The sequence below is a fragment of the Chelonia mydas genome, chromosome 8, assembly GCF_015237465.2.
Source record: "Chelonia mydas isolate rCheMyd1 chromosome 8, rCheMyd1.pri.v2, whole genome shotgun sequence".
NCBI classification, from domain to species: domain Eukaryota; kingdom Metazoa; phylum Chordata; order Testudines; family Cheloniidae; genus Chelonia; species Chelonia mydas.
The window spans coordinates 75,434,186-75,460,051 of record NC_057854.1 but is presented as its reverse complement, the minus strand read 5'-3'; the positions used below and the strand labels follow the sequence as shown (position 1 = coordinate 75,460,051).

The window sequence follows — 25,866 nt, the reverse complement described above, 5'->3', positions numbered from 1 at the left end:
TCACTCTATCTTTCCTACAAGGTGAACTTTTTGGTTGCAATAACATCAGTTAGAAGGGTGTCCGAGCTCAAAGATCTCACTTCGGACTCTCCGTATACCATTTTCTACAAAAAAAAAGGTGCAACTGCTACCCCATCCGGCGTTCTTCCCAAAGGTGGCCTCGAGTTTCCGCGCCAGTCAAGACATATTCTTTCCAGTCTTTTTCCTGAAACCCTATGCCAATAGCTGCGAGCAAAGGCTCCATTCCCTGGATGTGTGGCGTGCACTGGCTTTTTATATTGAACGAACTAAGCCATTCCATAAATCAAACCAGCTGTTTGTTGCTGTGGCAGACAGGATGAAAGACCCCCCAGTGTTCACGCAAAGGATATCGTCGTGGATCACATCCTGTATCTGGGTGTGTTATGACCTCACTAAGGTTGCTGCCCCCGCTCTGACTGCATACTCCACCATAGCTCAGACTCTGACTCCACCATAGCTCAGGCGTCTTTGGTGGCCTTCCTGGCCCAGTTACCGATCCAGGCGACATGCAGAGCGGCTACATGGTCTTCGGTCCACACTGTCACTTCACTTTATGCCAGCACATTAGGGATGATGCAGCATTCGGCAGGTGGCTGTGTGCTTCAATCAGCAATTCCATAAACTCCGACCCCACCGCCTAGGTAAGGCTTGGGAATCACCTAATTTGAATCAATATTGCAAGCATTCGAAGAAAAAACAGTTACTCACCTTCTCGTAACTTGTTCTTGGAGATGTGTTGCTCATATCCATTCCAAACCCACCCGCCTTCTCCTCTGTCAGAGTATCCAGCAAGAAGGAACTGGAGAGGCGGTGGGTTGGCAGGGCCTGATATGCGGTGCCATGAAGGTGCGACTCCAGGGCGCTCCAGAGGCAACCCGACAGGTACTGCTAAGGGAAAAACCTTCCAGTGAACTGTGTACATGGCACGCACACACCTAATTGGAATAGATATGAGCAACACGTCTCGAGGAACAAGAGTTACAAGAAGGCTAGTAACTGTTTTACAGAGAGTTAATGTTCTAGTAATCTCAGCTCTGATGATCTAGCTCAAATCTAGTATGGTCTCAGGTAAAAAAAAAAAAACGTAGCCTCATCCTAGCCCAAAGTGATGGCTCTCTTGCTTAGATCTTACACAATTTGCAAAAACTGAACAAGACTGATAATTTTGTTCGACATGCCTTGGACCGTAATGCAGGTGTTTTAGAATACAGTTCAGATGTGGAAACTTGCACAATGTTTGTCCATGTTCTGTCTAAAAGTAGACAGAGTTGGTAATTCCATATCTTCATGAATATAGTCAGAATTCACACAAATTGGTGGAAGCACTTGTAAAGTTTCAGAAGAACTTTCTCTTACATGTAATCCTTAGGAAACAAGTATTGAACAGGACTGCACTCTAGCATTTCTTTACCTTTCTTTTTGTCCATTTAATGTTGTTGAGGCCTAATTAAGCTTTACTTTGTCCTTGCATCTCTGTGGTTTTATGTATATATATCAAGACTTTTTTAAAAAAAAATCCTAACATTAGGCTCCTAAATAAATAGGGGTTAATTTTCAGATTGATTTGCCTCAAACGTTCCATCTGAGGTGTATTCCAAAGGGGGTCCCCAGTTTTGCTGATTTGTGGTTCCCCCTCCCTGAAGCTAAAAGCGAATTCCTTCCTTTTAGGAAACAAGCAGATTTGCCCCCATTGGAACAATCCAGACTGCATACTCTGAAAACAGAAGTAGTATGGGATATATGTGGGGCCCTGTGGTCTTGGTTACCAAGAGTCATATTTAGCCTTGAGAATAAACACGACTAATCATCATCCCCTTATATTTACATGTCTTCTCCCTCTTCCATTGTTGCTTTTAGAACATAGCTACCATTGTTTATTTCAGTTTATTACTGTACACCAGTTTGTCCTGCTGTCCATTGCTATAACTAATTCCATAAAGTGTTGTGATTATTTTGTAAAGTATTACTCTTTATTTTTGGTAGCATCTTTCATAAGTATATAGGGTTGAAAAAATTACCGAAATTGGGGTTTTACATAGCAAGATATATCAACAGTTCCGGTTAGTTGAAAAACTTAGATTTTACCCCGTGAGCCACAAAATGCTCTGCAAATGCATATCTGGTTCTAGAGTTACTATACAGAATTGCTCAAATGACCACAGGCCACCTAGCGACTGAGATGTAATATACTGGGGATTTGTGGATGGCAGTTAGTGTCTGTAAATTTTTTTCTGAAATTATAATTTATACAAAGTATGGAAATGTTTTAAACTGTCCCACAAATAGCATATATATAAAACAAACTATTTTTACACATGATTGACTCTTGCTTTGTGAATTACTCCTAACAATTAGCCTTTGCAACAGTGGTGAACTTTCTTCTTCTTCTTCACCTTCATCTTGACCAAAAGCCCTATCTGCCTGGAAAGACCTTATACAAGGGCCCCCTTCAACTGTTGGTATGGCCCTATGTTCAGGCATCAGTGAAGATTTTGCTTGATACCACGAAAACCAGCATGGTACCCACTTTGGCACTGGCAATCACACTGACATGGATACTTTTCCTGTCAAAGGAGATACCTTCATTGGAGCAGACAGCTTTCCCAGGCTTAGCCTCATTTCTGGCACTGCTGCCTTTGAGGACAGCCATGTCTGAGCTGGAATAGCTGTGACCAACAACTGTCAGTACCAGGATCTTGGCTGCCTCAAGAAGAGTGGCATGCTTATGATGACTGGGAGAAGGCTCCTTCAGGGAAAATGGAGGAGTCCCCCATAAGGAACTATACCAACAGTGCATCCCCTGATGGATAAATTGGGACTTTGTTCATCAGGAGTAGAGATGGACTGAAGCGGTTTCAAGAGCTGATGGAGAGAATGGCTGACACTCTAGTTTCAGACAGGTTTCAGAACCAGACGCATCTGATTCTCTTTTGACATCATGGAATGGCAGACAAAAGACAATGTCACATTTCCTATTTTTCCATGACTACTCAATCCAGTGAAGGACATTTGGCTCTTTGCCTTCATTCCCAGTATCAAAAAGAACTAATCTTGTATGTTTTGTGCTCTCAAGGGACACTAGTTTTGTTTCAACATCCCTCTGCAGATTCCATGCAGGTCTCTGCAGCCCAAGAGTTATCTAAAAGTAACAAGGGGTCCCTGTCTGCACCCTTGGACGGAGAGGAGCATAGACTGGACGCTGTTGGGAGGAAAGCCTATTATTCCACCTCTTTGGGTTTACAAATGGCAAATTACCAAGATGTCATGTTCAGATACAACTACCCTCTGGGACTCCTAGACTTCCATCTGTCACTTTATATCGTCGTCCTGTTTTCTTCCCCTAACCCCATGTTCACCAAGGCGAGTCCCACTTGCACCCCTTAACACATAAAAAGAGCAGTGTGCTATTACCTAGAGAGTATTAAGTCTTTCCCAAAATCAAACAGATTTGTTACCTGTGGAGAAAGGGGGAACCTATTAATAAGCAGATTCTTTCAGACTAGATTAAGGGGTGTATTGAGTAATGTTACTTCTTTGCCAGGAAAGCAGTGCCTCTTGACTTGAAGATATTCTACTAAGGCCACGCCTGCCTTTGTAGCTTGTCTGAGACAGGTGCCTGTTGAAAAGATTTGCAAATCAGCAACATAGAGTTCTGATGAAAAGCAATGTTTACTTAAATAAAGTATGGACTTGGCATTGCAGTCCAGTGCTCAATCTGGTAAAGTGGTGGAGCAGTCCATTTTTGCCTAGATCTCCTCACCCACCATCCTCTGATGGGGACACTGCTTGCTAATCATCCATAAGTGGGAATGCACAGAGACACTAGAAGAAAAAAGAATGGTTATTTAGTGGTAACTATTATTCTTCAAGAGTTGCCCCTACGTTCACACTGTGCACCCAGCTTCATCTCTGCCTTGGAGGCTGAGGAGGAGAAACTGAGGTGCCTTAGGGTGGAAGGGAGGGAGGGTGCACTCCTTTATGTAAATTGATCCAGTTACATCATCGTAATGTGAGAGTGCTCCTGCATCCCCAGCTTTTGTATACAGATCTCCACCTCAACACTAGAGGAGCTAGATCCGTAAGTATGACTGCAGAGGCAATTAGTAAGTAACACTTCTTTTGTTTTTTTACTGTCGTAGTCACGTGAATTGGAAATTTCAGTTTATTGGCGTGATTGGAGGTCTCTGTGCGCAGTGAAGTTTCTGAGATTAGAAGATTTCTTAGACAACCAGCGACATGGCATGTGTCTCTATCTTGAACCACAGGGTACTCTATTTGCAGAGGTAAGAGCACTTAATGCAAAAACTCAATCACATTTGAAATAATTAAATTGCAGAATATTTTAAATCACTTTTAATAAACTCTTAATAATGCATTATATTCTGGAAGTGGAATTGTAATATACAAATTATCTGAACTACAGGTTACATTTTTTAATCCAGTTATTGAAAGAAGACCAAAACTCCAGAGACAAAAGAAAATTTTTTCAAAACAACAAGGTAACAATTTATTAGGAATTAAAATTAAATTATAAAGCTAAAAATGTAGTACAGATTTGCATGTTTTTATGCAGTCCTAAAATGTAATTGCAGATAAAGTTGGTGATAGTTAAATCTTTAATATTACATTCAACAGTGTTTGTTTAGAATTGTATATTATACAGTAGCATTTAATGGTGGATCATTGAAAATTGCTAAGGAACATGACAAATTCAGTTTGTTCTCCATAAATTATAAACTGATGAATTTTAATTATAGCTTTTGGTAATAGGTAAAGAAATTACTTGTGCTCTATTTTCTTTATTCACAATATCTACAGGCAAAACATTTCTCAGAGCTCCTCAAATGAATATTAATATTGCCACTTGGGGAAGGCTGGTGAGAAGAGCTATTCCTACAGTAAATCATTCTGGTACCTTCAGCCCTCAAGTTTCTGTGCCTACTACAGTGCCAGTGGTTGATACATGCATTCCTGAACTAGCACGATCAGCTAGGTAAATGCCTAAGATTTTGAAGCCAGATTTACGTACAAAAGTAATGGTGCAATTCTTATTTACTCATGTAAATGAAAAAAATCTTCCTTATTTAGTCTACAGAATTTAAAACCTTGACATTTTCTAGTTGGACAGCCATTTGTTGTATTTATTTAAAAAAGGAAAAAGTAAGATGTTCTAAAACCATATTGAAACAGGTTTTTAAGTATTTTTAATACTAGTAAAACAGTCTCCATTGTACTCTGAGTGTGTTTGTTTTTCTGTAAGTGACTCTCCTGTAGCCAAATTGGACTTTGAACTTGAACCTGAACCTCCGCCTGCTCCACCCCGTGCATCGTCCCTTGGAGAAATATGTGACTCTTCATCTGAGAAAAAGGGATCGGATACACCCGTTCAGGCAGGACATTTAAACTAGTCATAGTGTTGCATAGCATGTCACATTTTTAATCAAATATTTAATATTTGTGTTACAACATTTGTAGTTACAATGCATTTATTTCCTTCTATTTTAAATAGAGAACGCTACAATTTGTGTGTGTGAAATTTTATCAAATTGTACACAATTACACATGGTATGTTATAATATTGGCTATAGAGATTGGCCTTTTTCCGTGGTTTTTAAGTGTTTAAGTCACACTGTTTTCCTACTGGTAGCTTTATAGGCCCAAAAACCAACTCCTGCAATTTATAGAGAAGTGTGTGTTAGTATTCACAAAGAGTAGAATGACTTTAGAAGAATAGGATTTAACAGAGGCCTGTCAGTAAATACAGCATTTTAGGCTAATTGATACTTTGAATTTCACACTGTTGAAGTTTTGCAGTATTTTTTACTTCACTTTCCTTAAATATAGTACCTTTCTTCATTCTTCAGCAGTCTCATTTTCTAAATCTTCAGATTTCTGTGTCTTCTACATATTTCACAGGATGCAGAAACTACTTTTGATTTTGAAAATGAGAGAGAGAGTAATGTTTCAAAACTCCAACCTGAAATAATTTATGAGCCTGAAATTCCACACACAGACATAAAGAGTACCAACATACGAGAGCCTGAAGATAGAAGGTAAAAAACACACTAGTTTTTTTGACTATATGTTTTGTTGTTAACCCTAACTTGAAGTTTTCTGTAACTTTTTACATTCATTGCTGTTTTACAGAACACAAAGATTTCAATTTAGTCTGCAAGATTTTAGGTGTTGTGCTGTACTGGGTAGAGGTCATTTTGGAAAGGTAAATTTTTTGATGACTACAAGTGTATTCAAAAAATAAAAAGTCACCTGTTTGAATAAATCACTTATTTACTCTTTCAGGTGCTGCTGGCTGAATACAAAAACACAAATGAGATGTTTGCGATTAAAGCGTTAAAGAAAGGAGACATTGTTGCTCGTGATGAAGTAGACAGGTCAGTTTCAAGAAAGTAACTAATACATGATGATGTATATTTTTTTCCTCTGCAGGAAATAGTGACTGGGTTGTAAATTATCATAGACTTTAACGGAGTAATGTTACTGAGCCCAGAGTGAGAGTTCAGATTGTATTTAGCAGAGGAATTCTCATGTAAGGTATTTGTTTCTCAGTCTAGTTGCATTCAATTAAACAGTAGTATTGTGGTTAAACATATGAAAATGTTCTCAGGTGGCTACAGTGGAAAGAGAAATTTCCCACTGTAGCTGCAAATATGATTTCCATGAGTTTTTTGTATCAGTCAAGAACTGTTAGGTTTCCCTTTACCTGCCAATATAAATATGAACTTAACACATAGGAATTGGTGTTACTAGAGGCTTTCATCTTAGTCTGTTGATCTTCTGAGTGTAACTAGTCTCCTTTTTTATTTGGGAGAGAACACATAAATTACCCTCACACTGGGAGGGCCATTATGCTATGATCTGAGCTTACTATATTGAGGAATGTTACCTCAGCAGACATTGCCCAAACATCGAAATGATGAGGTTAAAAAAAAACTCCTGAATTCCAGGTCACTATTCTTATGTTAAAAAAAGCCTATAATTCCAGAGCCCAGGAAACAAACATGACCTTGAGAAGAATAAAATCAAGCAGAAAGAGGAATATAGTCAAAACTAATGGTCAGATGTTTCTCTAATACAGGCGATATAACGAAGAAACTCACTGACTTTAGAAACTCATTCCTTTCTTAGCAGTCCAAAGTAAAACATATCTTTATTGGATCTGCAGGCTGATTTTTCTCTTTCAAAATAAATGTTGAGATCTCATTCTATAGCAGTTTGAGGTTTACAACAGAATGTGAAAATCATCTCTACACTAAAATATTAATTCAAGAGTTACTTGGAAAAATAGTCCTGGAGTTTTTGGGTTTTTTACAAACCACTTAGTCCCAGTGAAACTTCTTGGATGGACAAAATTTCCAGCATCCTTTTCCTTCTTGCCAACAGTATACAGTAATTACTACCACTCCATTTAGAGAGGAAATATGTGAGCAGAATGAAGCACCTCAGAGGGAGCTTCTATCTTGAAGCACTGAGTTGAGCTTGTGTGGAGGGACATTTACTTTGACTTAACTATTTGTACGTGGCTCTAAGAAATTTGATAACATTTGGTTATAAGTCAACAGGGGTTCCTCTCATTTTTGTCCCTTAGGGCTTCAAAACGAGACGTTTGCACATGCAGCATAATATCCTCTAAAACTTTTATCAAAGATCTATTTGGCAAAACTGGGGACATACTTGATGACACTCTTCCTTTTTCAAGCTAAAGAGAAACACAAACTGGGGAATTCTGCCCAACTTCAATGAGTAGTTCAGTAGCTTATTGAACTCTCCAAACCATGTAGCCAAGGCAGTAGAGTTTTAAAAGTCTCATCTTATGTATAATATACAAAAAGTGGGGAAATAACTGTGTTACATAGATAGATATGTGTCGAGGTTCTAGGATGTCAAACCAATTGGAGCATTATGTTTGCAGTTCTCTACCAAAACTGATCTGTGTATTCATAGAGGTAAGATAATACATTTTATTGGACCAACTTCTGTTGGTTAAAGAGACAAGCTTTAGAGCCACACACAGCTCTTCTTCAGGTCTGCCTTAAGCAAGTACCTTCAGAATGTGTTATAACATTGACAAACTGAAAGTCCATGAAACAAGTGGAATTCAAGAAGATAACTGAACAAAAGCTGCTGACCTCTGCACTAGTAGCATACATCAGATAGAATACAACATTTCCTGCTTCATTAGAGAACATGGATGTTTCCCCAGGAGTTCAGATCCTAAAGAAGAAAGCTGTATCACCGAGAAGATTATTGAGTTGTGTGATTGTTGAAGGAAACTAAGAGCAAAAAGGAAGACTGATGAAAGCAAAAGAGAGAGCAATATTCCCATATTGTGATTAAAGTGGCAAAAGATTCACTGATTTAAAGTGGCAAAAGAAGCTTGGCTTGAAGAACAGTGCATCACCATACATAATCCTTTTGTGGCAAACGCCACTAGGAAGGCCTATCAAATCACCGGGACTCTTTTTCTGAAAGGATTCTTGGCAGGAAAAATACCCTTTCACCCAACACTTGGGATAGGTATTGCCAAGAACTCTGTAATATGAGTGAAACAAATTCTAAGTTGGAAGTGAAAAAGGCAGAGGAGATCTATATATGAGAGCTTGATTTATCCTTATCAGCCTACAGTTGAAAAAGCTGAGGATGTGGTGTAGACATTGAAAAGCAGTAAAGCCTCTGGAATGGATAAAGTACAAATACAAACAGAATTAATTAACAGAGGTGGAGAGACACTCATCCAGGCATGCCATAAGCTTGTAACTGTGATATGGGAGTCTGGAAGACTTGGACACAGTCCCTGATAGTCCCTATTCATAAAAGGGGAGACCCAGCTGTTTTGTGGAAATGTCATTGATACACCCTAGCAAAATACTGCTGCATATCATCCTGAAGAGAATTGCAGCCAAGATAGAGAACTTTCTGACTGAAGAACAAGGGGTTTTAGACCTAGAAAGGGTACAGTGGAGCAAATGTTCAACCTGCATGTGCTATGTGAGAGAGTACTGGAGAACGATGGAAGTTTTTGTGAATTTTGCTAAGGTGTTTGACAGCATATGGGACATGGGATTTGGGAAATCCTATGGTTGATCGGATTGGTGAAAACGTAATAAGCTGAAGGTAAACCTCTGGAAGCATGATGGCTTTCATGTTTGTGGGACACGAGCAAAGTAGTTGGTTTGACTTGAGGATAGGTGCCAGCCAGAGTGCTTGCTATCCACGAACCCTCTTCAACCTGTTATCTTGAAGAAATATTAAGAAGAGCCACTGATGGAAACTTATAGGAGATGTCTGTTGGTGGATACAAAATTAGTCATCCGTGTTCCACCAGTGATATTGACCTGATCAGATTGTCTCAAGAAGAGGTGCACAAATTTCTAGAAAGAGTAGTAATGGAAGCAGAGAAGTTAGATATTCAAAGACAACGGTGACATCTGTTTGAAAAGGTGAAAATATTTCTACCCAAATCTGAGGAACCATTGGAGTACGTTGAGCACTTCAAATGTCTGTGCAGTGTGTGACTACGAGGGATGTTAAAAATCATGTAGAGATCAGACATTGAATTGAACTCACGACTGCTGCTGTAGTGACACTCAGACACATTTGGAGGAGCAAAGATGCTGTCTCTTGCCTTCAGCATCTTATGTGTATGGGAGACGTGGACTTCAAGGAAACGTTAAGACGCTTTCTGCCTTTGAATTGTAGTGTTATAGGCGACTGGTGCACATTATCTATACTTTGCTCATGATTAGCAAGGAGACAATCGCCCAAATTTACAACATAAAACTGGAGTGATGAGAGAGATCATTGAGACAAAGAAAACTTGAGTTTACAGGGCATGTGGGTTGGATGAGCAGAGGAAAATTGCTGAAGAAAATTTTTGCAGGGACTGGTGCCAGGGGCAAAGGGTTCCCGTGGTGAGTGTTTGTTTTTCAGCTATGTGGCTGACTCAGGGGTGGGCAAACTTTTTGGCCTGAGGGCCACATCGGGGTTCTGAAACTGGTATGGAGGGCCGGGTAGGGAAGGCTGTGCCTCCCCAAACAGCCTGGCGCCTGCCTCCTATCCGCCCCCTCCCACTTCCTGCCCCGACTACCCCCCTCAGAATCCCTGACCCATCCCAACCCCCTCTGCTCCTTGTCCCCTGACCACCCCCTCCCGGGACTCCACCACCATCCAACCCCCCGCTCCCTGTCCCCTGACTGCCCCGACCCCTATCCACACCCCTGCCAGGCCCCCCAGGACTCCCATGCCTATCCAACTGCCCCCGTCCTCTGACTGCCCCCTGGGACCCCTTACCATGCCACTCAGAGCACCAGGACTGGCAGCCGTGCCGCCTGGACGTAGGCAGCCAAGCCACCACGCAGTCTAGAGCACCGGGGCAGGCCAGCGGCTCTCACAGCTATGCTGCCCAGCAGGAGCTCACAGCCCCACCGCCCAGAGCGCTGGTGGCACGGCGAGTTGAGGCTGCGGGGGAGGGGGGACAGCAGGGGAGGAGCCAGGGGCTAGCCTCAAGGGCCAGGCAGGACAGTCCCGTGGGCCACATAGTTTGCACCTGTGGGCTGACTGGATGGGATACAATGTGGTGTGCTTCTCAAGGCTATGTGAAGTCTGCAAAACATGGAGGAATTTTGCTGGCCAGTGACTCTTGCATTGTTTACTGTTCATTATGATTTGACTCTATGGTGCTTTGCACTGTGAGAGAATAAATGTATGCATGTATAGTCATGACATGCAGAAAGAAAAAGACAACTGAATCACAAGACTGTATATTCATGGAATGGTTTTCATAGCAAATACCAGGGGTAATACTTCAGCCCAAAATCTGCAATGGAATGGTTTTCCCACCTCTTGAATATTACGTGCATAGATATAAGTACAGTTTGTATCAGCTGATTTTAAATATTATATTTTGTTTAAATTTGTGGGCATATTGAGAAATTCCAACAGGTATGTTTTCAAAGAGTTTCATGAGATGTTAGCCATATAACTCCCTTCAAAGTCAGTAGAGTTGTACAGTTAAAATGCTGCTTTGCACTTTGAAATTTTAGTGTTTAGAGTATCCTATCAAATCAGAAAAAGATTCAGGTATTATGAAAGCTTTGGGGGGGGGAGGGGGGAATGATGAGGGGGGTCTTGTCTAATTGTATTGTTCTGTGTGTTGAAATTTGTAATATAACATTCAGTTTTAAATTTTGCTATTAAAATATTTTCTGTTTGCAGCCTTATGTGTGAAAAGCGAATTTTTGAAACTGTGAATAGTGTACGGCATCCCTTTTTGGTGAACCTTTTTGCTTGTTTCCAAACCAAAGATCACGTTTGCTTTGTAATGGAGTATGCTGCTGGTGGAGACCTGATGATGCACATTCATACTGATGTCTTTTCTGAACCAAGAGCAGTGTAAGTGTTCACGCTGTTAGTACCATTAAATATTTAAAAGCTTTGATATACATTGTTCTGTTTCAGTGGGCTGAAAAAAATACTATGTTCAACTTTTCGTGCCTTTGCATGCTTGTGTATTGGATCACTTCATTTAGTACTGTAATCATCTTAAATGGACTAAAGATTAAAGGCTTGTTAAAATACATTCAACCCAGTTTGGTTAGAAGAAAAAAATATATATATATATTTTCTGTTTTGGTTATGATAGTCAAAACTTTTTTAGGCTGTCAGAATGCAAGCTTATATGCTAATAGCTTAAATCTAAATTGCCTTAAAATGTAAATACGTAATATTTGTAACGTTATTTTGAAGAATTAGTAGTCTGTTTAAAAGGTTAGCTGAAATTAAAAGATTATATAAATGTACCAGCTTCAGTGGGAAGTGTTGGATACTATGGCAATGGGTGCCATAGAAAACTACAGTATAGGCAGACAAAACGTGTTACAGGTTGGGCCACGTTTGTCTAAACTTTTGCCTGGTAAATTTTAAAGCTTTGACTTAGAATTGTATAGAATTCCACATGTATCACATATTAAAAAATCCTCTGAAGAGAAGTTTCTATATGCAGACTATCTGCACTCTTCCGAAAGTAATTAATAAAAACACAGATTGATTAATTTAACAAGACTGAAATGCTAGCTTTATTTAATTATTCGAACAGGTTTTATGCTGCGTGTGTGGTTCTTGGACTCCAGTATTTACATGAGCACAAAATAGTTTATAGGTAAGTAATCAATACTTTCTCACGACTGGAATTTTAATAATTTCTTCTTTTCTTAACACTGTTTTTCTTCATCTCTAACCTGATCTGCTTACCGGACACATTATCTTTTTATTTGTTATATTTCTTTCAATGCTAGCAGAAAAAGTTTGTTCTGACATACTTATGAGTGTAAACCATAAGTTATTGATGGAAGTCTTAAATCAGGAAAGGGGTAACTAAATTTAAGAGGGACATCGTACTGCTCTTTTATTTTTAAATAACTTTTTTATCTTAGAGTGAATTATTATTATTGAGTACCACTATAGGCATATCAGTAATTCCATTTTACTTTCAAATATTGTTTTTTAGAGATTTGAAGTTGGATAACTTATTGCTGGATACAGAAGGATTTGTGAAAATAGCCGACTTTGGTCTTTGCAAAGAAGGTAACTGCTTTTCTTTTAAATGATTTTTCAATTGGATTACACTTGACTTTTAGCAGTTAAGCAGTCTTAGAGGTAGGAGCACCTAGCATATTTACTCTGTCTATATATCATTGTAGAAAAAAATCTCTGGGATCTTCTCAGCTGGAGAACAGTGGAAGCAAAAGACCCTCAGTGGGGAGATCACCCGAGTGTCTGCTGTCAGGGTTCTCCTCTTCTGTTGGAATGACTGTACGCAAGAGGGTTGTTACTTTGTCATATCTGCTTGTTAATAATAAGTCATATCACATTTTGCTAAACAGTACTTTGTCCTGTTAGAAGCATCATCCAATAATATTTAGAAGCATTCATTTTCTTTCCATCTACACTAAAGTCACTGTTCCCTTCTAATTCATTGTCCACTTTCAACAATTTTAAAATAGCTCACACAACAAAGTGCAGAGGAAGTAGCTCCCTAAATAGAGCACAGCTCAAAATAGTGAAATATCTTCAAAAGGACCCACATTTTTAATAGTCAGTTTCTGGCGTCTAGCTGATGGAGGTGCTTTCTTAAAAATGAGACATAAAACAGATCTAGCATCAGTAATTCAGATTCTCTGCCTGCATTGGGACACGTGTCCCCTTTTCTAACAACTCAGTGGGGGGAGAGGGATGGCCATCAACAGGAGGAACCTAACTGGATTTGTTTCCTCCTATTCCAGCTTGCTTTACTTGTCCTACAACTTTCCAGGTCCCAGCACTATAGGAAATGGAATTTAGTAAATTGAGGGCAGTAGGTCAAAGATTACAGTTGAATTGTTTGCATATCTTTGATACTAGTTATGTGACGATTCGACTATAAACAAAAACTTTCTAAGAAAACGACAAAGGGTCATGTTATAAATGTAAAAGATCAAATGAGAGAGACAGATTTCCTCGTTTTTCAATAAAGTCAAGCTCTATAGGATACTTTTTAACATGGAGAATTATTCTTTTTCTTTGCAGTTCACCTTTAAAGTTTGGCACAGAGTTTGTACCCACAACCTCCTAATACCACAACAGTCCTTGGTGCCATTGCCATAGTGCTAATCCTACACTTTCTGCAGATGTTATATTTGGGGGTGGCGGTATGGGGTAAAAAAGCATGAAGACTGCACTAGTACTGTATAATTGTTCAGAAGCATGTTTTAGGGGACGGAATGTTATATGTCACTCTGAAGGTGTGGACAATCCGTGCATGCGTCCTCGTGGTCTGATACAGTGTTGCAGGTGAGCTGCACCTTAATTTCCCCAAGCAGAGCAGCAGTAGATACACTTTAACAGCCAAGGCACGGAGAAGCCAACATAAGTTAACCAAATGCCGTGTCACTTTTTAATCATATTTCATTGCAACGAACAGTTCACCAGCGCTGTTATTCAGTGCTCCCAAATTTAGTCCACACCGAAGTCTTTGAGTCAGCTTAGGCTTATCTATAGGTGCCTGAGAGAGAGAGCAGCAGCCAGCCTGGGTTCTGTTCCCCTCAGCTTCTGTGTGTTTAAATAGCCCAGCCTCAGAAAGTGGCAGGGCCTACTTGATTATCCCTAGGCTGTCACCTCCAGCCTGTCCCTTAAAGAGGTAGTACACTTTTCCCCATACATTTTCACAGTCCCAACCACCTTGATGCCCTTGAGCATTAGTATCATGGCTCACATGTATACATAGTGATGTCTACAGTAATACCATTAGTCACTACTGGTGCAAAATACAGCACCTATCACAGGGGGGGCCTGGTCTATAACTAGGGCCCCTAGGCACTGTGGTAATACAAATAATAATAATAATCATTGCAACTTTAATAGAGATTTGTTATATCGTCATATTTGTATACTGTGTATACCTTCAACTAAATCCTGTGCAAGACTTTCTCTGACTTTGATGTCATATGCTAGAATCTGGTAGAAGAAACCCTACTAATTTAAAGTATAGTTCTGCTGTGAAAAATGATTATGTAAAATGAAACCTTATTCAACAGATTCACTCCATGTACATCGTAATCTTTTTTGCTTATCTGAGTGTCAAAAATAAGTGTATGCTACTTTTTTACTTCTGTTACCTGCTCTGGTTGCAGTGCTGCAAATGACAAATGTGTTCTATTTCTTCTCATGTGCCAACTGAATTGTTTACTAAGTTCCACTTCGTTGCATCTCTCCAAGCGCATTGTCTTCAATGTGATGACCAAGGTGTAACTGAGGGGCTAATTTGGCTTGCAGAATCATCAGTACTGGTAGTCATGTACAAACAGAGAATCCAGCTTGACGCACAGGGCCAAGACTGTGTTTGCATGGCTGACAAAGGGGGAAGATTTGTAAACTGAACTCATTTGTTGAAGTCCAATAATTAATTTTTTTCTTTTACATAGTTGCTTTGAAGAATAAATCTTACTGACTGAAGCAGTTGTTTACTTGGAAGGGGAGTAGTAAGAATACATCTTGTTTCTTATGAAAATTGTAATTTTTGCAGGAATGGGATTTGGAGATAGAACAAGCACCTTCTGTGGCACTCCAGAGTTTCTTGCACCGGAAGTGTTGACAGAAACATCCTACACAAGAGCTGTGGACTGGTGGGGTCTTGGTGTACTCATCTATGAGATGCTAGTTGGGGAGGTAAGCATGGTTGTAGCAAAAAAAATATTTGATACCCCATCAGATTTGGATGTGTGTAAGCAACCTTACAAAACCTAGCATGATTACAAAAATAAACTGGATATCTCAAGCTCTCGAATTCTAGAATGTCCTACCTTTTTAAGCTTACAGCTATTGTATCATATAGGCCTGGTTCCATATCCTGTATGGATTTTTATGGGGTATCTTAATGAGAAAACTTGAAGGTGGAGCTTTTTTTGTTGTTAAAAATAAAGGAATAGAAGACACTATAGGCCAGATCTTCAGCAGGTGTAAATCATTGTAGCTCATTGATTTCAGTGGCACTATATAGTTTGAATACCAAACTTAATCATTTGTAACTTTCAAACCACTTCACCAGTTATCTTCAGATTAGACTGAGTGAGTATTAGGGAGATTTACAAAAACAAGGCTGAAGTTCTAGCATCAGCTATTTTTAACACTGGGGCGTGCAATTTCAGATCAGAACATATGGAAAAAGTATTGGATTCTTTTTTTAAAAGATCTAAGATCGTAAACCAAATTGTTTGTTAAGCAAAATTAGATGAACAAACAAAAACCAATATTCCACAACTCTGGCCTCAATGCAAGCATGGAAAATTTCAGCTTAACAGTTTTGGGGAGAAAATCATGAAATTCTGAAGAAGGGGAAAAGTTACAATGGAAGTTTAAATTCAACCTTAAACTGTAGTGTACTCTCACAGCAACCTGTAGGTCATGATGCAAGACACACTTATTTAGCATTTGACTTACTGTTTTTCTCTTGAGAGACAAGGTGGTTGTGGTAAGCTCTCTTATTGGGACCAACTTCTGTTGGTGGCTTTTTCCTTCCCCCAACAGAAGTTGGTGTAATAAGATTCCCCTACCTTCGCTCTTTATATCCTCATATCTCATAACATGGTTACAACACCCTTTTGCTCTTCACACTTTCTGTGAATGTCCTATCTAATTTATTTTCTTTGTAGTAGCCTAGAAATTCTGCACCATAGATGTTAGCATATATAAATGAATATTACCTCGCCTCCTGCCCTAATTGCAAAAACTCCTTGAAGGTGATACAACTGCTTAAGTTGAAAAATAGTAATAGAGAAGTATTTATTAATAATAGCTGTCTTTAATGCCATGTGCATTCTGTCCTTTTAGAAAAAAGTTAATCACAAAACCTACTTTTGTCCTTTTTCCATCTTTACCCCTAACTTCTGTTTCTTCAAATGGAAATGAAGCGCACCAACACCCTATGACCTACAAATGGTCCATAAACCACAGTTTAAAAACTGCTGGATGGTATGATGTGGTAAATGTTTTATCAAAATGAATTTGGGATGACCACAGTACCTTGGAGTGGCAGCCACCTGAAACAAGTACCAATAAATGCTCTACCATGTTAGATAGTTTATTATTTATGCCTCAGTGCACAGGAAAACTATTTATAAATGTGTTTTTAAAAACCAAACATTTTTAAAAAAAAAATGATTAAGGGACAAGATGTTGTGGCCTGTCTTGTCTGTCTATAAGAAGTATTACTATCGCATTTTCCCCTATAGAGAGCTGCGTTATCTATTACAGGGAGAGAGGAAAATAATTTGACACATTGAGACATTTAAGTCTAAACGGGCAGCTGAATGTGCAATAAGGCAATTGTTCTCCTTTTTGCCTTACCTTAAATATGGCAGCAGCAGCAACTTGCTTTAGTTTATTAGGAAACAATAGGTTGATTTTAAAAGTTAGCTTCCAAAAATGAGATTTGTCTTTTTTTTCCCCCTCACTACTATATTATAGTCACCCTTCCCTGGAGATGATGAAGAAGAGGTTTTTGATAGTATTGTAAATGATGAAGTAAGATATCCACGGTTCCTTTCTACAGAAGCCATCTCTATAATGAGAAGGGTAAGATTATAGTAAAAGTGAAATATTTTCATGTTTTTGTTTTGTTTTCCATGAAGAGGGGAATTTAAGTGCCTGCATTACATTTGACATTGTTTTCATCAGATTGGTTTCAGAACTGCTTCACTGTTACTTTTTAAAATCAGCATCACCATTTTGGTTTAAGATGAAACTTAAGTGTTTGACTATTATTTACATTCTCTAGTTAGTAAAAAAAAAAAAAAATTCCTACAAAATCATTTTCATTCATTAAAACTTCTTACATTACATTTTATAAATTAAACTTTTGTTAATCTCTTAACACTGACCCAGATTTTTCTAGGTCCATTCCTTCCCAGCCACATTTAAATAGGAAATTCTGTAACAGAACACCTTCCCAGTGACTCACACGGTAGCTCAGTACTACCACATGAGTATTCTATGCTAAGAAGAGACTTTGGGATTTTCACATTTCATTCTGTCAGGGGTTGGAAATACCACACACACTACATCTAAAAGTCTCTTCTCATAAGAATGGGAGAGGAGGCACAATTGTCTAGACACAGCATAAGTGAAATACCTTAGGCTAAAGGGTGCAGCCATATGCTCAACTAATATACAGTGTGCTTTCCAATAGTATAAGAATTTTGGCCAGACACACCAGGGCAAACCCTTAAGAAAAAAATCCATAGCATTGGCAGTGTCCCCATAGAATAGACGGGACCATTACTTTTCTTCCCGAAAATGTGCTAAATGAATTTTATTGTGCTCAAATTAACCTCAGAAAACAGATTCCAGTACCTGAGTAGACACAGCATGCAGTTTTGTGTTTCAAACAGAATGCTTAGTTCATGAGATCACCCCCTCTGGTGAATTGCGTTATTTCATTTATCTTCCTTCTGAGATGCTAAATTATTCCACTGTTTAGGAGGGACAGAAGATAGTTTTGCTAACATATTTAACCTTAAAACTGAAGGAAAGAAATTCTATAAGCAGATTAAAAAGCCCCTATCTGTTGAAATGTGATTAGAGCTTTGTTCCTTTAAATCTTAGACTTAAAATGTTTCAATTGCTGGATAAAGCATACCGTACCAAGTCATACGACTAAACCTAAAACTATTGACATCTATATTTAAATCTTTTCCAAATGCACTAGATTTAAACTGACCCCATTTAGATAATCTCACATTAAGAGGAAGAGAACTCCACTGTAATATAGCAGTAAAGGAAGAGTGCACTATTTAAGATTGCATTACAGCATCTTTCATTCTGAAGCTGGGCAGAAGGAGGCTTGGCTATTCTCCTACAATATTAGGGCAATAAAATACATCCAAGCAGTTCCCAGTCCTTCATAGTAGGGCTATTGATTAATCAGTTAATTCATGCGATTAACTAAAAAAAAATTAATTGCGATTAAAAAAATTGCAGTTTTAATTGCACTATTAATAGAATACGATTTGAAATTTATTAAATATTTTGGATGTTTCTTTTTCATATATATATTGTATTGTGTTGTAATTGAAATCAGTATATATTTATTATAAATATTTGCACTATAAAAATGATAAATATTATTTCAGTTCCCCTCATACAAGTACTGTAGTACAATCTTTGCTGTGAAAGTGCAGCTTACAAACTGTAGATTTTTGTTGTTGTTGTTACATAACTGCACTCAAAAACAAAACAATGTAAAACTTCAGAGCCTACAAGTCCACCCAGTCCTACTTCTTGTTCGGCCAATCGCTAAGGCAAACAAGTTTTTTTTACATTTATAGGAGATAATGCTGCACACTTCTTATTAACGTCACCTGAAAGTGAGAACAGGCATTGCAAGGTCTTTACAGGCCAAATATGCTAAACATTCGTATGCCCCTTCATGCTTCGGCCACCATTGCAGAGGACATGCTTCCATGCTGACAACGCTCGTTAAAAAAATGCATTGTTTAAATTTGTGACTGAACTCCTTGGGGGAGAATTGTATGACCCCTGCTCTGATTTACCCGCATTCTGCCATATATTTCATGTTATAGCAGTTTCGGATGATGACCCAGCACTTTATTCATTTTAAGAACACTTTCACTGCAGATTTGACAAAACCAATGTGAGATTTCTAAAGATAGCTACAGCATTTGACCCAAGGCTTAAGAATCTGAAGTATCTTCCAAAATCTAAGAGGGATGAGGTGTGGAGCATGCTTTCAGAAGTCTTGAGAGCAACACTCTGATGCGGAAACTACAAAACACGAACCACGAAAAAAAAGAAATCAACCTTTTGCTGGTGGCATCTGACTGAGATAATAAAAATGAACATGCATCAGTCCACACTGGTTTGGACTGTTATCAAGCAGAACCCATCATCAGCATGGACGTATATCCCTTGGAATGGTGGTTGAAGCATGAAGGGACATATGACTTGTTAGCGCATGTAAATATCTTGCAACGCCCGCTACAACGGTGCTATGAGAACACCTGTTCTCACTTTCAGGGGACATTGTAAACAAGAAGAGTGCAGCGTTATCTCCTGAAAATGTACACAAAGTTGTTTAAGCGATTGGCTGAACAAGTAGTAGGACTGAGTGGACTTGCAGGCTCTAAAATTTTACATTATGTACAAAAAATGCATTCAAAAACAACAATTCTACATTTGTAAGTTCAACTTTCATGCTAAAGAGATTGCACTAAAGTACTTGTATTAGGTGAATTGAAAAATACTTTTTTTTACAGTGCAAATACTTGTAATCAAAAATTGTAAAGTGAACACTGTACACTTTATATTGTGTTGTAATTGTAATGAATATATTTCAAAATGTACAAAACATCCAAAAATATTTAAATAAATGGTATTCTATTGCTTAACAGTGCAATTAATTGCAATTTTTTTAAACATGTGACAGCCCGATTTCATGGATTTTTAAAGCCAGGAAGGACCACAGTGGTGATATAGTCTGACCTCCTGCATAACACATAAGCATGGAATTTCTCCTAAGAATTCCTGTGACAAGCCCAATAACTTCTGGTCGAACTATCGCATATCTTCTGGTCTTTCGAGAAGTGATGGAGAATCTAACACTTTTTCTTTGGTAAACTGTTCAAATGGCCAGTTACCTTCGCTGCTTTAAAAAAGTTGTTCCTTATTTCAAGTTTGCGTAGCTTCAGTTCCACAAGATAGATCACTATGCCTTTGTCTGCTATCAAATATCCCCCAGGTACTTACCGACAATGATCAAGTCATGTCTTAACCATCTCTTTGATAAGATAAAAAGACGGTGGTTCTTTAGATTCTCACTGTAAGGTTGGTTTACCAGACTGATCATTTTCAGTGCTCTTACTGAACCTTTTCCAAATTGTCAATATACTTCCTGAAGTCTGAACACTAGATCTTGTCACAATATTCCAGCAATAGTCTCATTAATGCTGTATCCAAAGGTAATAGCACCACCTTACTGTTATTTTTTATTCCAGTTTATACATCCAAGAGTTGCATTACCTTTCTTAGTCGCAGTATCCCGTTTGAGAGCTCATGTTCAGTTGGTTATCCACCAAAACCCCTAAGTCCTTTTCAGAGTCACTTCTTTCTAGGATCCAGTCCCCTCACATCTTGTAAATGTGATCTTACTTGGTCCATGTCCAGGAAATGGGACTTCCTTTTTGTTCAATACACAAGTTGTAAGGAAGGGAACAGAAGCCTTGCAAGTCCAGTCCAAGGTGGATGAAATTGCTTATTATGGAAAGTTGCAAAGGAAGTAATAAAGGTGCCCATTAGCATTCATTTCATTTATGCTATGGTGACTTCGTGGGCAAAAAGATACTGGTTATCTTATGAAATTATATGGAAATAGTAGTACCTCTGCACTCCTTCACCTCAGTGGCTAATACTGCTTTTCAGTGGTGGGTTATCCAAACCATTGCTGTCCGTTCTTATTTCTATGTTGCTGATCTGTCGTTAGCCCAGTGAAAGAGATGGGCCTTACAGAATAGTCACTCCAAACTGGACACTTACACTTACAGGCAAGAGCAGAGTTTTCCCATGTGATCACCCAGGACCTGGTGTTAGGACTTGCATGTTAAAGATATGGTAGATACTAGTTATCCTCTTAGTTTTAACTCATTTTGTTGTGTTCAGGTCATGGATGAGTGTGGTATGTGACACAGTATTTAGTAAAAGGATGAGTTAAATGTCTGTTGTGTTAGAAACTTAACACAAGCATAGAATTGAGGTGTTGGCTTATGGGCCCATTTATAGAATAACATGCTTCTACATGGAGATCAGAATTTAGTTTCTAGGGTTTCAGTGACTGGAAATCTCACATTTCCCTCTGTGGCAAAGCATGAAGCAGTTTTCAGCCTTTTCTAACAAAACTGAGTTCTGTGAAACGGGGTATGGAGGGGTGGAGAAATATGGATGTTATAAGGACCCACTTTCTCCCAGGTTAAATGAGGGAAAAGATGACAAGCTTAAGTAAATTTTACAATTTAGAGCTTTTGCCTCTGCCTCTTCTACTCCATGGGCAACACATTTCCTCTGGGACAGAGTATGTGCTTTTCCAGTAAATCTAATCTCCTTGCTCCTTTGGACTGTAGCATCAGCTACCTATTCTATATTTTCCCCCCAATTTTGAGTGCTAAGATCTTCAAAATGTTTTGTTAGCTGCTACGAAGAAATCCAGAGCGGCGTCTTGGAGCTGGTGAGAAAGATGCTGAGGATGTGAAAAAGCATCACTTCTTCCGGGTAAGTAAAAGCTAGTGTAGTTTGTAAAATATTAATTCTCTGAGGCAAGAAACTAACCCACAATTGATTGTTTTACAGCTCATAGATTGGAATGCTTTGCTGGCTAAGAAAGTGAAACCCCCTTTTGTACCCACCATTAGAGGAAGAGAAGATGTTAGTAATTTTGATGATGAATTTACCTCAGAAGCACCTATTCTCACTCCACCCCGGGAACCAAGGATACTTTCAGAAGAAGAGCAGGAAACATTCAGAGATTTTGATTACATTGCTGATTGGTGTTAAATTTCTAGATACTGTGAAATCCTAGCTAACCGGCTCAGAAGAATACCAACCCTTCAATTGCTCTCTGTGCCACCTGTAGCTTCTGATTTTTATTCACATGAAGATTTAGTGTACTGTTTAATACTCTTGTGAAGAGTGGCCTCCATGTCATACTTTTATCTGAGCACTGGAAAGCAGTTCTATAGCATTTAAGCTGAGTTGGTGACTACAGGCCACATTAAGCTCTCTCACATGGACACACTTGGATCTGTACTGTAATTTTTACTTTTCTACAGCAGATAACATTGTAAAATACATGCCTTAAGTGGGGGGGGGGGGGGGGGGGGGAGAGATTTTGAGCTAGATTGATAACCATTTAACTTTATTCAGCCATCTTTAAATAGAAGTTTGGTGTGCTGTTGACATTCATGAGAATATGGTTTTTATCTGGAGAAGGCAAATGGTCAGTTTTTAAAAAAATTACTGTAATGTCCAAAAATGTTTAATTTTAGACTTATGCACACTTTCAGCTTGTTTTAAAATGGAAACAAAGAACTGATGCCTTGTTTTGTAAATTTTCTATGGTATTTATTAGAAAAAAGTGTTAAATGCCTTGCCTTTGTTAGAGAACAGTAAAAGTGCTTCCATAAAACAAAAACAGACAGGTCCTGAAAGTTTACCAAAGCCACTTGCCAAAACAGTTTTTGCTTTTAAGCATGGCTTAAAAAAAGAAAAAGGAAGGGGGAGGGGGCGGAGAGAAGGAACTCAGGAGATAAGAATGTCTGTTCAGTCTTATCAATAGTGTGTGTTCCTAAGTCCATCCACTTCTGTACTCTTGAAATCCAAGCCTTTTTCCACTAATTGGACAAAATCTTAAGTTAATCATACCATTTAGCTATCTAGTTCATCTTGTCTACTATATATCATATCTTAGAAAACAAAATGTTTTGAATGTATACATGCTGTGAACATGTATATTTGGAAGTTATAATGCATTCTTAGTTACAGGCATGTAATTTAATTGTACCACTTCATGAATTTTGCACAGTGGCCATGTGAACACATCACAGAACTCTGATTTAATAGACTAACATTTGTATACATTTTGGGCCACTGAATTCCAGAACTTAAGATTGGTAATTACTGAGGGTAAAAGCAATATGTTGTAACAGAATGTATAAATATTTTTGATAAGTGTATATTTTATAAACCTCAACACTAAAACCTGTACCTCAAAAGTCAAAAAATAGTTTAGACCAGATACTGTGTGTACTTTTAAACTCCTCCATAGACCTATTTTTGGCTGTCAGTGTTCTGTAGGTAAACAGCCACTCTTGGAAAACAAGTTCAGTGTTTTCCTTAACTCAATAACATTTATATTTGATCCTGTGCTTACCTCTTGTAGGTTCATCTAGGTACCTGGAGAGAAAATGGTTAGCAAAGACTGTAAAAATCCAAAGTCAAATGAGTGCAGATTGTGGAATTAAATATTCCAAATGAAATACGAAAGAAACACAAACCATGCTGATCTTTAAAGAATGGAGTAGTGAAACACCAAGGTGTTACTTTTGAAAAGTGAACCTTTTGTAAGTAAATGACTGTTGGTTAGAACACTAAATATCAGAAGTCCTGAACCATGAGGCCTCTGGGAGAAAATGGGTTGATATACCTGAATAATGTATAAGAGAGTTTCCTTTTAGGCAAAAAGGAAGAATGGCAACAGGACAGAATATAGAAATCATGTTTTTGGTTTATTAAATGAAGGTCTTAAAGTGGGAACAATATAATTTAACTTGTTTCAAGATGCTGATTATCTTTGAAGTGTGAAAGAAACCGAACTTAAATTTAAACACTCAATACTTTTGAGGTACAGTCTGTTTACCCTTTTGGGCTCCCAAACATATATAGAGAAAAGTGTCTAAAAGAGGATGCTTAGCATTTAAAAAGCACCCTGGGAAATACCTTTTTGTAACTACATCTTGTACAGAGTTTTTCTTCATCTAAGTAAATCACTAAAAAAAAAAAATAGTAGGGCAGGGTATGTTCACACAGTTAAGCTGAAAGAAAGCACTAATTTTATCTCTGTAGTTTTTTAAAATTATTTTTAGGCAGATTAAGATTTTAACTAGATTGTAAATATATTTTGCTATACTTTATCTGTATGTGGCTGCTCAAGCACTTTGTAAGGAAATTAGGATATTTTAGAATGGTACACTATGCATTAAAATGAAATGTGCCTTTAACAATGTCATTCGAAGTGTTTTGCAGTCATTAATATCACAAATTAAAGTATAAATAGTTTGTAACTTGTGTCCTAAATATGATTTTACTGATTGACTGTAGTGGCTTACATATTTCACTTCCCCTCCCCCACAGATTTTTTTTCTGAATTTGATATTTAAACCACCATAAGAGAGGATACTTAGAACAAAACTCCAAACTTTTTGGTAGAACCTTAGTTACTAATTGCTGCTTACTTTACACTGGCACACAGTCCTAGGGAGCCTAATATGACCATCTGTATAAGAGCACCCTTTAATAGCTTAATGTTTTTACAGGGATGATGGTATATAAAGATTAGTTCCTGTTAATTTAAAAACAGTGTTATAAATGGTTGATTCCTGACTAAGCGAAGCCAAATTTTACCATTGTTCATTTTAATAAATTGTAGCAACTTTTCACTTACATTTTAATTAGCAGCACATGAGCAATGCCTACTGCCTTCATACTACAGGTGTCTATAAGCTACTTTAAATCTAAATGTCCAGGTCATTGGTGATGCAGTTGAGGAATCCTGCCCCTTCACTAATCGGGCTGATTGATTGATAATACAGCACATGATGTATACTCTCATTCTTTCCTAAACCAATGCCTCCCTTGGGTACTGCTCTACAAGCTGGACCATGAGTCTTCTGAGCATGGGTTACCTGCTGAACCTAAAGCCCCTCTCCTTTCCAAAGAGCACCCCAAGGGGACCAGAGTAGGAGATTATCCTGAGAGCTAGAGATCATGTTCCCTTATATGAGAAAAGGTAGTGTTTATTTAAAAATTTCCACCCATAAAACATCTGGGACCATTCTTTAGCATCACTCAGTCCAGAAAGTGAAATAAATGGGAACAGTTACTTTAATAGGAGTACTTGTGGCACCTTAGAGACTAACATTTATTTAAGCATAAGCTAAGGTGCCACAAGTCCTCCTTTTCTTTGTGAATACAGACTAACATGGCTGCTACTCTGAAACCTATGGTTAAGAAAAAAAACTTCCATCAGAGTACCTATGTGAGTTAAGATCTGAAGTTAAAACTGTGTTGTATACAAGTTGGAGCCTGTTTTTAAAGATAAGCTTATGAATGGGATGAAAATAATTTACTCCTGTAGTAGAACTGAGGTATCAAAGGCTGCAAGGCCTAGAAAAAGTCCCTCAAATTCAGAAAAATCTATTCTATAGCACCTATGATCTGACAGTAAAGTGTATTATTCCTCATCTCGACAAGGGATTGGGCCTGTAGGTGGATTAGAGGAGTTGCCTCAGTGCCACTACACAATCCTCAAAGCAGGCTCCTACTTGTCTTCTCTCTGGTCTCCAACAGTTATCCTCCAGCACAGAGCGAGGGTGTGGTAATCTTCCCTCATGCCCAAATTTTATGAAACATGCTTCTTTAGGTCAAACTAACTTTGCTGGGATTACCTTTGAAGGGGACATCCCATACAGTACTTTCAGCTTCAATCCTTGGGTTTTTTAAAAATCAAGTCGT

The 25,866-nt window shown here is 38.3% G+C and overlaps 1 protein-coding gene across 6 annotated transcripts in view; it reads left to right on the top strand.

Annotated features, from left to right (window-relative positions):
* PKN2 (protein kinase N2) overlaps nt 1-25,866 on the top strand; it is a 137,320-nt gene that overhangs the window by 98,418 nt on the left and 13,036 nt on the right. For 3 of the 6 annotated variants that reach the window (XM_037907284.2, XM_037907285.2, XM_037907286.2), the window contains exons 9-20: nt 4,161-4,304; nt 4,445-4,520; nt 4,840-5,014; nt 5,282-5,411; nt 5,938-6,074; nt 6,169-6,241; nt 6,322-6,413; nt 11,254-11,430; nt 12,134-12,196; nt 12,545-12,621; nt 15,098-15,240; nt 17,038-17,145. In XM_037907284.2, coding sequence (XP_037763212.1) covers nt 4,161-4,304; nt 4,445-4,520; nt 4,840-5,014; nt 5,282-5,411; nt 5,938-6,074; nt 6,169-6,241; nt 6,322-6,413; nt 11,254-11,430; nt 12,134-12,196; nt 12,545-12,621; nt 15,098-15,240; nt 17,038-17,145 — 1,395 coding nt within the window. Of the gene's footprint in view, nt 1-4,160; nt 4,305-4,444; nt 4,521-4,839; nt 5,015-5,281; nt 5,412-5,937; nt 6,075-6,168; nt 6,242-6,321; nt 6,414-11,253; nt 11,431-12,133; nt 12,197-12,544; nt 12,622-12,737; nt 12,850-15,097; nt 15,241-17,037; nt 17,146-21,768; nt 21,850-21,927; nt 24,417-25,866 lie in introns of those variants that run through there. The other 3 variants (XM_037907282.2, XM_037907281.2, XM_037907287.2) reach the window with 2 other exon arrangements.